Below are 15151 nucleotides of genomic sequence, written 5' to 3' on the forward strand. Positions count from 1 at the left end.
GATCAGCCACAGGCCTAGCTCACAGACAGCAGCGTGGCCTGAAGCATGAGATGGACATTATGAAGCGTATGCCACTCACAGTGGAAAGTGTTCTAGCATCATATTTCCACATCACTTCTGTCTCATTGTCTTGTGACTCCTGCTTCCTCTACCATCCTTTTAATTCCATGCACCTCTTATCTAGTATACATTGTTAGTCACTTGCATCTTGCTGGCAAGAGTGTGTTGTATATTTATAGCTACTCATGGTTGCGAGTTACTATTTTTGAAGGGGAAAACTCAAATATAAACTGCAATGTTTATTGTACATTATAGCAATGGAAAATTTGACATAATTAAAATCACAACCTTTTTTAAAATGTTGTTCTGAATCATTAAATGCATGAACAGTGCTAAACGAAAATAGAAAATGGATCTAATTGATACATTTTTTTGTATGAGAGATCACATACATTGATATATGGAGCTAAATAAAATATGTTAGCAATGAGGTAATACTAATTTGTATAAATACTCAATTTGAGTAAACAAAGTACATTACTACATTGAAGTAGCAATACCTTTAAAACTAGAAAACTGTGCTGTACTCTGAAGTGCTACGACCCCACATGGGTCCATATTGGTGGCTCATTAATATTAACAATCGAGTTTAGAATTAGATTTATTGTCACTAATGGATCAGTGGTTATTAAACCATTTTATTGGCTATAACTGGGTGTTGGTGAGAATATATGGCCTGGGAAAATTATGCATCATTAAAATAGTCCTGTTTATTGAACAGGTCTGGGAATCGTGTACACTTTGACTGATGAGGAAGTCGATAAAAGGTTTTCAGAGGAGGGAAAGATAGGGGATGGAAAGGGTAAAGTAATCAAAACTCAAAAACCATGTGTTCTGTTTCAGTGAGCTTTTATTACCTTACATCAGGGTACATTAAACAGAAGTTCAAAAATTGTACAGAAAGTACCCAAATCATAATTCACTTTGGCTGTGAAGTAACCCAAGGACAAATCATTCTTTTGACTGTGCAATGTGGTGGCACACCATTGAGAGCTCAGAGCCATGGTTTTTTTTTTTTTTTTTTTTTTTTTCTCATGTTCTCTCTTGGAGAAAACAGACATGTCAGTTATCTATTGGCATTATGATAGTAGGCTTCAATTCAGTGTAAAGCATTTTCCTGTGTTTGTCCCTGTTCTGCTCATTCGTGTGAGACTTAGCAGCTTCATTGTTATGTTATTCATTTTATTCAGAAACACCAAAATATAAAATTCAGAACAGAATGGATATTAAGAGCCTTGAATGCAAGTGTTTGAACATAAGATGAACTGTGTGGTATCCCATTTCTAAATGTTAATGAATTTAAGAATTGCTGGAGGTGATAAAGTATTTGACTTGAAAGAGAGAGTAATTTGGTGTTTGTTGTCTGATATTACATCTAAAGCCTCACAATCACAGTACTGTAAATGATTAATAGCTACTTGCCATTAAAACAATTTGCACTGTCCAGCTGTGTATTTTTTTCTCCATCTTTCCTTGTGTCTCGGTCCATCCATCCTACAGCTCACTGGCAGGATCCTCCATCAGCGGTATAATGCAGTTAAGTATGCAGTTGCTCTCAGTGCAAAGTTCTTCTACAAACAATTACAGACTATAAACCCCACAGGAACAGCAGCTGAGTAAAGTTCACTTTCAGTTGCCGTCACAAGACAGGCGGAGGAGCAGGGGAAAGAGCTGACACCAAGAGAGGAAGCCCAGGAACCTGTGAGTATTGAGAGCGCACTGAGGCGTAGTTGATCTCCCTGTTAAATGACAGGAACTGGTTAAATATTGGTTGGGCAATTTTGGTTGCAAATACCACAAGTAACTTTTTTGAGTTTGTAATATAATGCAATGCAATCCCTGGCAACATTAAGTAATTAAGATATTCTAACTACTGCCTAGGTGGCAAACTTAATACAGAGGAAGGAGACACACACACACACACACACACACACACACACACACACACACACACACACACACACACACACACACACACACACAGTGATATGTTCTATTAACTCATCATTAAACAATTTCTTTATATTTTGATTATTCTTAGGTGAACAATAAATTGGGAGAGAGAGAGCATCTTCATGCAGGAATGTGTAGTCAGACATCACATCTGAGCAGCCACCAGTTATCAGTAGTGACACTGAAGTAGACATGCTGTAAAAGAAGAAAATGGATAAATGAAATTGCACGTAGCTATTCTCAGCATAAAAACACAAAACAAAAAAACAGCACAGACAACATGTCTGGAATGTTCTCTATAACATACTTTTTTTTATGGTGTTAAATCCTTGTGATTTAATGACAACCATCTAGTTCTAAACAGGACACAGTATTACTAATCGCACTAATTTATTATACTTGCATTGTCTTAAATGTCCTGTCCACTCTTTGTTTAAAAGAATAAATTTATGATATGAACAGGATGTGAAAAATTGCTTTGACACTTTCCACATGTTAGCCATCGTGCTAGCTTGCAATAAGTAATATAGCTATAAAAGTACATACAGTATAAAAGTAACATATACAATATATAAAGTAAAATATAATGTACACAATATAATATATAAAAGTAAACATACCTAAAAAGAAGTTGGTGAAGCAAGGACCACAAAGATAACTAACATGTATCAGTTAAGATCAGTTCAATCACACTAATATTATTTTGCTGTTTTGGAATACACTGATGGCACCAAAATTCTGAGACAATTCCATGTAGCATGTTAACACTGACAGCTTAGTATACAGAGTGGGGTAGCAGTGTAGCATTGTGGTGAAGAGCAGGGCTTGTGCCCAAAAGGTTGGTGGTTTGATTCTCTGCTACGGAAATGCTGGGTAAGAGCATCTGCTAATGTAACTAATGTAACCATGCTACAAATATCGTTAGCTAGGTAACAGATTACTATAAGATGGTTTTAACTGGACCCAAACACTATAGAATACTGTACCTTGTTAGCTAACTGGGGAAAAATGAAGTTAATAATAACTTAAACCATAAGACATTTCATTCTTTTTGCTGCTTTGATATTTTATTAAACAAGACCTTGTGAGATATTTAACATATAGGCCTTGATGGAGTAAAAGACCCGGAGTAGCGAATGTCTGGGCTCGATTTGGGAACAAAGGTGTTCAGATGTTACTACAGTGGGAGAGACTCCCATTGGGGAATCAAAACTTCATTGTTACTCTCCTGCTGCACTTGTGCACTTGTGTTTTTTGTGTTTGTGTGTGTTTGAGAGAGAGAGAGAGAGAGAGAGAGTGTTGCATTCTGGAGAGATTTTTGTTGCATTCTTTTTCTCTGGCGCTACATTTTAAATGGAGAAGTTACGCTATCAAAAAATCTATTAACATTTTGTGTAACTTTACACTTTGCACTTTTATTACAGGTCTCCTTAAAGTGCCGCCCTTTTATAGACAGTGATAGCAAAAGAAATTACAAAAATGTCCTTTTGACATAATGCACAGTTCAGTTCTTATTGTTACTGTGATATTACTGCTGTTCCAGTTGCACCCAGCCAGAGAATGTCATTCAGGTCATGCACTGTACAGTAATTTTGATTGTGCTGCTTAAAAGGATGTAAAAGTTCAGGTAATGCTATACAAGCTGTTCAATCTGTCTGTGTCATTGAAACAAAAAGGACAGCTTACACCAGTTTCCCCATGGAAGTGTGCCTCTAGACCACAAAGCTATCTAAAGCTAGCCAATCATTTTTGCAGGCTCTACTGTCTCCTGTATGACTGATGAATGAGTGAGGATGACCATCTTTGAGCAATCAGCATGCTGTAGCACACTAAGGGAGTCTTGCCCTGGTCCACCAAGGGGTCTTCTCGCCTCCATCATAACCAAAGGTACTACTTCAGAGTTCAGCAGGGGAAGACAGAAAGCCTGCTTAGCAGACATAATACTGCAGTAGAAAAAACTGTTCTAGTTTGTAGCATACAGTGTTTACTCTTTAAAGAAAGTACAATTTTGGTACGTTCTTTTAAAGAACACTACAAACTTGAACAGTTTGTTCTGCCTGGGATTTGATAGTTGGTGTAATGAGCCACGCTGGTATAAAAAACACCCCCCTGTAGACACGGTGCAGGCCTGCTCTATCCCCCTTACTACAGACCAAAGTGTTTTGGCTTGCCAAATCAAATGTCCGTGTATAAGGTGACTATTCATTGCACTGACTACATTGGTACTGGAAGTACTGGAGGATGCTGGGCATGAAATGTCTTCGGCCAACCTTCCTTGCCTGTAAAACCTGTTAATGTCCTGTCCCGTTCTATGCAGTGACTATGGCTGCACTGCTCTTCGGGGTAGTCTGGTCCATCACAGAGAAGGAGTGTCTTCCAGGAGGGAATCTCTTTGGCATCGTGGTGTTATTCATTTGTGCTATATGTGGGGGGAAGCTGGTTGGACTCATCCAGTTCCCTACACTGCCCCCATTCCCTCCACTCCTAGGTAAGTAGAATTAACTAATGTATGTTGAACTAAAATATGTATGTCCAGTTGAAAATTACTTCCAGGTTGATTGTTTTGGTCCTTGACAGAAGCTCTCAAATAAAATAAATTATATTTGCACAGCTTTCACCATTTGAGAATGACTTGAGTGGACTTGAATGAAATGCACTGTAAATAAATTTATCATGAAAAACATGCTTTCCCATCCGTGTATCATCATTTTCAACTTGTTGAACTTGTCCTCTGTTTCTCTTTATTTGTACAGCTTCATAGATGTGTATTTAAATCAAACCATGCATGTTTGTTTCGCTTGGCAGTGCATCATACACATGTTGAATGTTTAGCTTGTATTTACATCACTCTGTTGCTCTGCCAGATCAGTTTTCAGAAATGGAGATGGTACTTTCCACCATTTTCTGGTAGAAAAACATTTTGGAAAAAGAGAGGAAATGTTAAGGTTTCCATTGTGGTGCTTCATTTGTGGCATGCTTCATTTTTTAATATAGGCTTAGTATTCATCTATTTCATTTTAGAATTTAGGAATAACAATTTCAATCAGACAACATTTTAATAAAAAGGTAGGACTAAGTTGACACTCATTTTTAAAACCACTTTTAAAATGTGTGAAATGCAGTCATAATGTTTGTTTTCTCTCTTGTGATGTAAAAATGAGGAGCTTGCATATGAGTCACACACTTTGGCTCCATTGATTCTGCCCAGAAGTTAAAAGGTCGTGTGCAGCAATCAAGAACTCTTGTATTCCTCACAGCTAGTGACTGATTCACAACGGGTTTGCACATGTCTGTAGACACCATTCTCTGTGCTTTCAGGAATGTTATTGGCTGGTGTTGTCCTTCGTAACGTTCCATATATCACTGATGCGGTCTACATTGATCAAAGATGGTCAGCTGCCCTGAGGAACATTGCTCTCGCCATTATCCTAACCAGAGCTGGGTTAGGACTGGATGGCTCTGTGCGTAAGAAGAGAGAAACTAAAACATTTCAGTGATTTTAATCTGAAATGCCATTTAATCACATGAATCATTTAACACTAACAAAATTTATGATAGGTCTTTGTCAAGAATATATTTCAAGTTCCAGGCCATGCAGTGGATGGTATGTGTAAAAAAAAAAAAAATGTTTTTGACACAGGCTTTGAAGAAACTGAAGGCAGTTTGTCTCCGAGTGGCAGTGGGACCTTGTACTATAGAAGCCTCTACAGTGGCAGTCGTCTCCCACTTCCTGATGGACTTGCCTTGGATCTGGGGCTTCGTTCTTGGGTAAATGGAGTGCTGTCTACCATTAACAGACTTTGTCTTTGTTACATATGCCAGTGTTGTAGTTTTAAATATGGGCATAAGTAGACTTTTCCAGATGAAAAATGCAAATTGTATTAAGATACATTTGTATCTAATTCCATCTGAGATTCTTGCAGGAATAGATAAAATCTGATATCTGCTTAAGCAGTGCCATTTTAACACAGACAGTTATATAGAATCTCCTGTGCGTCAGTCAGTGCTTTAAATGTTTCAGTGGCTCTTTCAGCAATGCAAGTTTAAGACCGTTACATGCTGTGACTGTGCGCTGCTTGTCCACAGTACAGCCTCCAGTACCATCACAGACAGTGATTTGCATACGGTCAATTTAAGCCAGCACTCCACTGGCTATGATGTCTGTTCGGTGGAACTGCAGCCATAAGATTGCAGCGTCTGGCTGGAGCAACTGAATCCTGACAGTGTTGTGTGCCGCTGTCCTCCAGGTTTGTGCTGAGCGCCGTCTCCCCTGCGGTGGTGGTTCCCTCCATGCTCCTCCTGCAGAAGGATGGGTACGGTGTGGATAAGGGTGTTCCCACTCTGCTCATGGCTGCTGGCAGCTTTGATGACATCCTGGCCATCACTGGCTTCACCACCTGTCTGGGCATGGCCTTCTCCACAGGTGCTGATACCCCACAAGCGTGGGGTTTGGGGGGGGGACACCACTGTTTCTCAGAAGTCAGGAATGGACAGAATATATAAAACGTGGGACTTTCAGTGATGAATATTTGTAGTCATTTGAACAACAATGATGGAAAATGGTACAATGGTCATCTGTCTCCCTCTAGAGGTGAAACTATAAATTATTTAGTTCAACAGCTTTTTAGCGGTTTAAGGACACCCCAGAATGAATAAAATATAATGCAGATATTTTATCATTTTTCTTCATTTCTTTGTTTTTGTTCTTGTAGAGGATTTATGTTTCTTAATATTCTTTCCACTTACCTATGGGAGTGTCTTCCTGGTGAATTAGATACAAGCAAACTGAATTGAACCGCAGCATTTGTAACCCATACTTAAAGCAGCCACTTGGTAGCTACATTAAAGCCACATTGAAGTGCAATGCTGTATAATTGTTAAATAGCGCTATATTACAGGAAATCTAAAAATAAAGTGCTGTATACTGGCTGCCGTAACTGCATGCAAAATCAGTATTTACGGCAACAGTGATTCTGAAACCATTGATTTCCTAGTCTGATTCATGTATGTCACAATTTTGTTTGAGTAAATCAGACCTTCACACCACTCAGTGCTCCCATAGATTAAAGTGCTTTCAGAATTAATTTACTGAGTACACGCATTTACAACACAAGTTGCTGAATGACTCTTTGAATACATTTTATTATTATTATTATTATTATTATTATTATTATTATTATTATTATTATTATTATTGTACATTGTAATGCAACCCCTCATTCATTACATCTTCCCCCATGAGTTTCATAGTTCTGCTCACTTCACATGTGGGGATGTCTCCCAGGCTTCACCTGGTTCAACCTGTAAGCATTGTAAAAATGTATTCGGTAAGTGACTCTGGACTCTTTACAGGGTCCACCTGGTTCAACCTGGGTAAAGGGATCCTGGAGGTAGTTGGGGGCATGGTTGCAGGGGCGGTCCTTGGCTTTTTCATCCAATTCATCCCCAGCAAAGACCAAGTAAGGCACAGAAAATAGCACTGTATCACTCAAAATTAGAATGTTTCACAGTTACTAGACTATATTAGATTACTTTTGCACTAAATACTCATGCTATATACATTGCGTGACATTTCAGTGTGAGACACCTGGAAATGAAATAAATTAAATCTTCACTCTCACACTTGTCTTTGTGTTCATCCTCTCTCTCACAGGAAGATCTGGTGATGAAGCGGTCATTCCTGCTCCTGGGCCTGTCTGTCTTCGCTGTGTTTGCGAGTCACATTGCTGGATTCGCTGGTGCAGGTGGACTGTGCACTCTGGTAATGGCTTTCCTGGCAGGACTCAGCTGGGGAGAGTCAAAGGTCAGCCGGTCCTTTAGTCCCTCCTGTATCTGTTTCTTATTGTGATTTAGTGTTTCTCTCACTTAACTACTGCAGAGCTCCCAGGGTCCTGCAGTAGTCTATTATATATATATATATATATATATATATATATATATATATATATATATATATATATATATATATATATATATATATATATATATATATATATATATATATATATATATTATAATATAATATAATATATTATAATATAATATATGATTTCCCAGCTATACAGAGAAAATATAGTGATATAAAATCACTATTTTCCCTGTATAGCTGGGTACCAAGGAGAAAAGCTTGCCTGAACCACAGGCATTTCTTTGTCTATCCATTTGAAGCTTTTAACCTTAATAATCATTTGAAATCTTGAGAAACAAGGTTTTACCAGTGTCTGAAGCAAAGACAAATGTCTCTGTACCTGTATGAGACATTCCTTAGTCATGTATTTATTTTTTTTATATAGAGCGGAGACACTATTGAATATGTTTGCCTCTTTTAGTCCATTTGACATACTGTACTGTCTTTAAATGACAGTGATTTTATTCTGGTATTCTCTCATAATAATAATGAAATTTATTTTCATATTGCCTTCCTAAAATCATATAAAAGGGGACTGACTGATCTCAGCTGCTGCCAGTGTAGCAGTACAGCACTCACTTGAGTGATGCACAGCAGCTATTTCTTACTCCACTCATATAAGATGAAATGGAAAGGATGGGACTTATTTATCCAGCTTGGGTTGATTACATAGCCAGATGTTTGCATTTTTGCTAGTGCATCTCCAACCTTTGCAAGTATCATGGAGTCTTTAACAGTAGAAATAAGATAAATAGCATCTGATATTGACCTTCTTAGGCCCCAGTGGCAGGGGCTGTTGGGAGGTCCTGGGACATCTTCCAGCCACTCCTCTTTGGACTGATTGGAGCTGAAATCACTATCTCCACACTGGATCCTAATACTGTGGGTGAGTACTCACATAGTCGTAATACAAAGCAGATACACTACTGTGTACACAGTGTTTTCACAATTCTTTGTCATTAATTTCATTCTGAATTGCTTCCAGCCAATTCACACCAAGTTGTTTTATTGTTTTATATGAATGGATTTCATATCTATGAACACAAATAAATTGTTCACATTAAAAGCTAATGTGCTAATTGTCATTTATAGATGCCAGTAGTCTGAGAACTGGCATATTACCTAGCAGTACATCTGTATTGGTATCAAGTTGGCAACACTGCATTATTTTTTTTTAATAAGCTGATACCCCTCCTGTCTAGAGAATCTTATGTAGATGTCATTTGATATTCTACTTTTTATATAGCTGTATACTTACTGAAGCAATGAAGGGGAAGTACTATGCTCATATAGAATACAGTGTTCTCTCCTCTGTCCTACAGAGGGTGCTGTAGTGGCATTTTGACCTGAATCTGGTGCCCCTGTTTCTGCAGGGCTGGGTCTGGCAGCTCTCAGCATTGGGCTAGTTGTACGTGTTCTCTTCACCTTTGTCATGGTGCTGTTTGCTGGCTTCAACATGAAGGAGAAGGTGTTCATCGCCCTGGCCTGGCTCCCAAAAGCCACTGTGCAGGTAGACAAGAAATCATCACACTGAAACGGATACATATATCAATATTTCCTGTGTACTTATTCCTTTTTGCATATTTGTTTTCCAAATTGCACTTGCCATTTCGATAATTGTGCTTTAACTTAAATTTTGTATAAAATCATTATTATGAGAATTAGGCTTTCACCCAGGTGTCAGCAAGTGCACATTGCAAAGTTTGTCCCGGTCAGGCTGCCATAGGATCCAAGGCACTGGACATGGCCCGCAGTAAAGGGGACCCGGTGCTGGAGAAGTACGGCATGGACGTGCTGACGGTGGCGGTGCTCGCCATCCTGGTCACGGCGCCCATAGGAGCCCTGGGCATCGGGCTGGCGGGCCCGCGACTGCTGCAGAAACGCAAAGACACTGCCCTGGAAAGCACAGAGACAGAGGGTGAGCTGCACCCTCTACTCCCCTTTCATCTGCTCAGGCTTATGCTTGATTTAAACTCTGTGCATGTAGATGAGAACAGTAGTGCTTGCTGACATCATCTGCTGAAACTTTCATATGACATTATCGTAGTCTGTGTAACTCACTATATATAATGCATACAAATTCAAATCCCACAGGGGTACAACATGCAGCACAATAGATAACTACAACGGATGACAGCAATAGCTATGGATTCCATTATGCAGTCCCACACAGAAAGCTTGTCACATATCTCAAGTATTTACATACAAATTAAAACTTAAAACAACTACTGCTTACATGTATAAATTGTGGGAATGCTCACTATAATTGACAATTTAGCAACTTAAAGGCTCCTGACTATTTGCTGGGAAGCACTAATGTAGTTGTGAGAGAAAGAACCCATCCAATTACATGGCCGTGAGCTGCCCATCATAGTCAGTTAATGACATAGCCCACAGTCAAACCTGTGATATCTGGCTCACATGGCTCATCCTGCATTTGGAGTAAACATGTTAAATTAAGCATGGCTGCTTTCAAGCTTTATGCGTACATTAATGGAAGTTAGATTTGCCAATAGACTTAATGTCTTTCTGGATTTGTGCATGTTAATATGTAATGCAGGAATGCGACAGCATAATTTAGGAATCCAACTCCCATGTTTAGCTTGGGCTTTGGTGCTCAATTGTTCTTTCAGTATAACAGACTGATGCACTTTTTTCAAATTTCAGGTAAAAATGAAAGCCCATCAGAACCTGTATTCATGACAGACACATCTAAATCTCTTGAGAGTAAGCTATGATATCAAACCAACCACAGACGAGGCCTGGCAATCAGAGACCTTCTACAGGATGACCTGAGACCTGAAAAGGACATGGCACATGCTACACCCATAGAAAGCCCTGCGAGCAATACATATTTTATTATCTGCAATATGTGTCATAATTTAGGCTCTTAATCACCTTACTGGAAAATGGTTACCAGACAGAATTACAAACAAATGCATACAAAATGTCAAGAAATGACTCCAGAGTTAGATCAGGTATTGTATGTCTTCTCATGTATTTTATGAAGGTTATTTTCAATGCTTTTTTTTACTTTTTTGATTGTTACTATAAAACAGAAACCACAATCAGGACATTACCATTACATATTGTATAATATTTGTATAATATACAGTGTATAATATATCAGTAACCATTTTATGTTTACTTTGTCATAAAGTTTGCTTTACTAGACATGGATTTTGTTTTTTTAAATCCTTGGGCATATTATTTTCTATTTTCTCAAATGTTCATAGTTCAACCTTTAAACTTTCTCAGAGCTAGAAACCTTTAAAAATGAAAGAAAATGAAAGCATGGTTGTTATTATTGAGACACACACAGCTGTATTCAGATATTAAATATCTCAAACTAAATACTCCTAATTTGGCTGTTTTGAATGCTGAAAATGTTTAAGTTAAAGTTTATTTTCCACTTGTTTAAAATGTTTGCAATTTTGGGTCTATAATACAATTATGTTTTCAGTAAAATTAGGAACTATTTATTTTCACACAAAAACACTCAGCATTCATCCAAACTGTTTCTTTGCAGTGTGGTCGTTTGCACATTTAAAAGTAATGTGATTGTAACGTGCATCATTAGCTCTTCATTATATTCATTTAGATGACATGAAGTAGTGAAAGACAGTAATTGCTAAATGCTAACAGTGTGCAGCAGGTTTAATGATTTATTTAACACAATAAAGAGGTTTTTTAATTAAAGGAACAACATAGACATAATTATAAGAAAATGAAATTGTATTAAGGGCATCTCACTACATTGGATTTCTCTCTAGTGCTATGAGCCAATCATATTTATTTGTCACGTCATTAACTCTCAGAAAAGTTATGTAGAACATTGTGTCTTCTATGTGAAAACGGATACATTTACAAAGACTTGGCAACACAGAGAAAGAGCATTTATTTTGGCTTTCTATATTTCAACCAATACTGGCTGAATACAGGTAAACTCTAGTTTTATAATATGATGCATTGTCAGAGTTATACGATATTAAGAATGATTCAAATTTAAACAGATTTACATGCATAATATACAATATAAATGCAGAATATAAATATTGTGAAAAATGTACTGTATGACAGTTCAAGAATGACAGGGAATGTTGGGTAATAGAGAACAGCAAAACACAAATCAATGTAGATATGTCAGTAATGTAATATATACAATAATGTCTACTGTGGAATTTTTTCATAATTCTACACTCACTCCTTACAAAAAAAAATCCTTCAAGAAGAATACTGTTCCTCTCAAGGGTCTATATGCCTAATCTATCTCTGCTGGTATTATGTGGTTGTGGTGTGACCACTTTTGCCTGATAGCTTCTTAAGGGTGACATAGTTTTGGTTAGTGAGATACTGATTGTGTCTATCTGCGAATATTACACCATCTCCCAAGACTGGACAAAAAATCTTATTGTGGCACTTCCTCAAAAAAGGTGACCTTGGAAAATGACTGGCAGGGAACTGTACTCCTCTCTCTTCAAAGCAAGCTCTTTCTTCAAACTCCCCTACTGAGGATCAAGTGTCTTCTGGATGAAAAGCTGATAGAGGAACATGTAAGCTACAGAAGAGGTTAAGGTTCCATGCACCAGATATTTCTACTTTGTGACATCAGAGAGCAGTGCCTAGAATAGACAGCACTGCTGTGCTTCAACTTCATAGATTGCAAAAACCATTTGACAAGTGTGTATAGGGACACCCTCTGTAAGATCCTCATAGTGTGTGGTATTCCACAAACAATAGTAAAGCTCAACATGTTTCTAAAAAGATGTTTAATGTGCCATTAGATTAAATAATACCACTATGGAGTGGTTCTCTTTCATCTGCTATGCATCGATACATCTTCTCATCTTTCTGCTTCCAAGAAGCTACTGAGTCATGAGAAATACCACAGAGCACAGACTAAGGGGTATCAAGTGGTCACTCCTCTTTATACTAGAGGATCTTAACTTTGCTGACAACATAGTGACTTCACTAAGCAAGGGGGTATTTTTGCAAATTGATAAATATCTAGAAATCTAGCTAGCTATAAAAGCAATGAAAAATCAGCCCTGCTTTGTGGCAGTAAATGTTGGAGGGTCTCTGCGACTGACATGAGCTCCTTATCACCCTTTCACAGTTGTTGTTATGGAGAATCTTTAATTTAACAACTAATCAACATCTCAACTAAGGACTTCTACTACGGGTCCAAAGTAAACTGCATTGCTGAGGGGATGATGCAGAGCCAGCTCAGATGGCCGGGAACACATAAGTATTTAGTACAACAACATAACTGCCAAGATCGACACCTCAGGACATGTGACTAACAAGAATGGCCACAAATACCCGGAGTTGCACTGTGGAGGCCAAGCATACCAAGATGGGCTTGACCCAGGGTGAAGCTGAATAAGGGACTGAGGGCCTTCTGGCAGGGCATAGGCTTGTGGCCTTACACCCCACAGGGAATGAAGAGGATAAATAAGTAAATCCAAAGTTTTAGGAACATGATGTTCAGAAGTCTTACAATCCTGTTAGGCAGCTCACACACATTTCTCAGCATTATGTTTTGCGTTTATCTTTTCACATAATTTTCTTACGTGATACTACTTTCAGACTGTAAAATGTTTTTCTTGTATGACTACAAAAATACTTCCACTCTTTATTAAATACATTTATCAGACAAAAATAAGTGTTAGTATTAAAAGTCAGTTAGATTCATGCCATCCCTCTGTCTCATTTAATGTTTGGTACGATGATATTTTCTTTGCTTGGCATTCTCAGACCATTTCCTTGGTAGAAAGCCAATGCAATTTAGGGAACTATTTAATGGCCAAAAAAATCTATTTATACAAATAGATTTAAATCACAGCCAGCGCTTTGGAAATTAATTGCATAACACTAAAGATGGTCATGCAGCTCTTTTATGGTGTTGCCTTAATGCTTTTTAAGTTCAACCTTAAGTGCATTCAGTCTCCTAGGCCTATACCCTGGTGAAAAACACAATGCTGTGTCTATTTCATAATTAAAGCAATATACTGCCTTTGGTAACAAGAACAAAAGTAAGCATTAGTATGGTAATTAATAAGCTTACTGCACCTTGGTGAATTATAATTAATTGCTTAATTCTGCACTTTAGGTAGACATATTTAATATGTGCCTGCGAGATATTATTTAAATAACCATGCTTTATTCATGCAGTGATTCCAGGAAGCTGTGCATCAGTTGATATCTGCTATATACTGTATGTAGCCACCGTGTTAGCTTCACATAGTATCTGGCTTAAGTTGTTACTGTGTGTACATGCCTGTAGAAAGGCATAACAAGAAGTGAAGGAAAAGGATGCAAAAAGTGTAGAATGATACACTGGACTGTGGTCATGTCATATTCTCCTGTGCAACAGCTGAGAGCATTGCTGCAAGTCTTCCAAAGGGGCAACTTCCAAATTTCCCCACTGCTGCAAATTCCCTAAAACTTCAAACTGATTTAAAAAAAAATTACTGAAATGTTTAGAAAGATATCATTTATCCAACCTAGCAGCAAATAAGAGAGACCCACCATCTTAGTGTTATCAGCAGATAGAACCAATTACTTTTGTGTTCTTAATAAAATTTGATTAAACTCAAAGCCTGGATCACTGTGTTCAAACACGGTCCATAACACGACATCCACATTTGCAATTAAATGCTCTGATTGACCCAGGCTTTTTTTCAAAATTCACACCAGAAGATAAACGGACCTCCCTGCCTTTGCTCCAACACGTTTAAATGAAATATGCAAATAGAAACACTGCTGCTTTTCTCTGAAGCAATCCTCCCTGCATATTAATTACCAGTGAGAATTGTGCTGGGCGATGTCTGTAGTCAAAGTGCTGCTAGCAAGTACTGTAATTACCTCTGGCGCTTCCTTCTGTACCAGCATTACCCCCGTGTTACACGACCACTTCCGCCTGTAACAGAAGCACATCCTGGCACAACGCGGCCTCCTTTGATAACAGCACCTCCTGTAACTGCACCGCCTCCTCTAGGAGCAACCCTCCCTGTAACAGCACTTTCTCCTGTAACATTACATTACGTCACATTATTGGCATTTAGCAGATACTCTTATCCAGAGCGACTTACATAGGTTACAATTTTCACATTTTACCCATTTATACAGCTGGATATTCACAGAGGCAATTCTGGGTTAAGTACCTTGCCCAAGGGTACAACAGCAGTGCCCCAGAGAACCGGCAACCTTTTGGTTACAAGCGCTGCT

At 38.2% G+C, this 15151-nt stretch overlaps 1 protein-coding gene across 1 annotated transcript; it reads left to right on the forward strand.

Annotated features, from left to right (window-relative positions):
- The first annotated feature begins 3806 nt into the window (after nucleotides 1–3806).
- Nucleotides 3807–10425, forward strand: LOC118793625 (sodium/hydrogen exchanger 9B2-like). Its single transcript, XM_036551851.1, has 11 exons — nucleotides 3807–3900; nucleotides 4331–4501; nucleotides 5332–5474; nucleotides 5654–5781; nucleotides 6261–6436; nucleotides 7366–7472; nucleotides 7667–7816; nucleotides 8699–8807; nucleotides 9295–9431; nucleotides 9638–9821; nucleotides 10364–10425. The coding sequence occupies exons 1-11, from the start codon at nucleotides 3807–3809 to the stop codon at nucleotides 10423–10425; spliced, it is 1461 nt and encodes a 486-aa protein (XP_036407744.1).
- Nucleotides 10426–15151: the final 4726 nt, after the last annotated feature.

The sequence above is a fragment of the Megalops cyprinoides genome, chromosome 18, assembly GCF_013368585.1.
Source record: "Megalops cyprinoides isolate fMegCyp1 chromosome 18, fMegCyp1.pri, whole genome shotgun sequence".
Taxonomy (NCBI): domain Eukaryota; kingdom Metazoa; phylum Chordata; class Actinopteri; order Elopiformes; family Megalopidae; genus Megalops; species Megalops cyprinoides.

What these genes read in the sequence shown, in the direction of transcription:
- LOC118793625 (XM_036551851.1), top strand. Translation starts at nt 3,807, where the DNA reads ATGACCATCTTTGAGCAATCAGCATGCTGTAGCACACTAAGGGAGTCT. An exon ending in GGTTAGGACTGGATGGCTCT is followed by an intron (nt 5,475 to 5,653) that starts GTGCGTAAGAAG and finishes TTTTTGACACAG; the next exon opens with GCTTTGAAGAAACTGAAGGC. An exon ending in TCCCAAAAGCCACTGTGCAG is followed by an intron (nt 9,432 to 9,637) that starts GTAGACAAGAAA and finishes TGTCCCGGTCAG; the next exon opens with GCTGCCATAGGATCCAAGGC.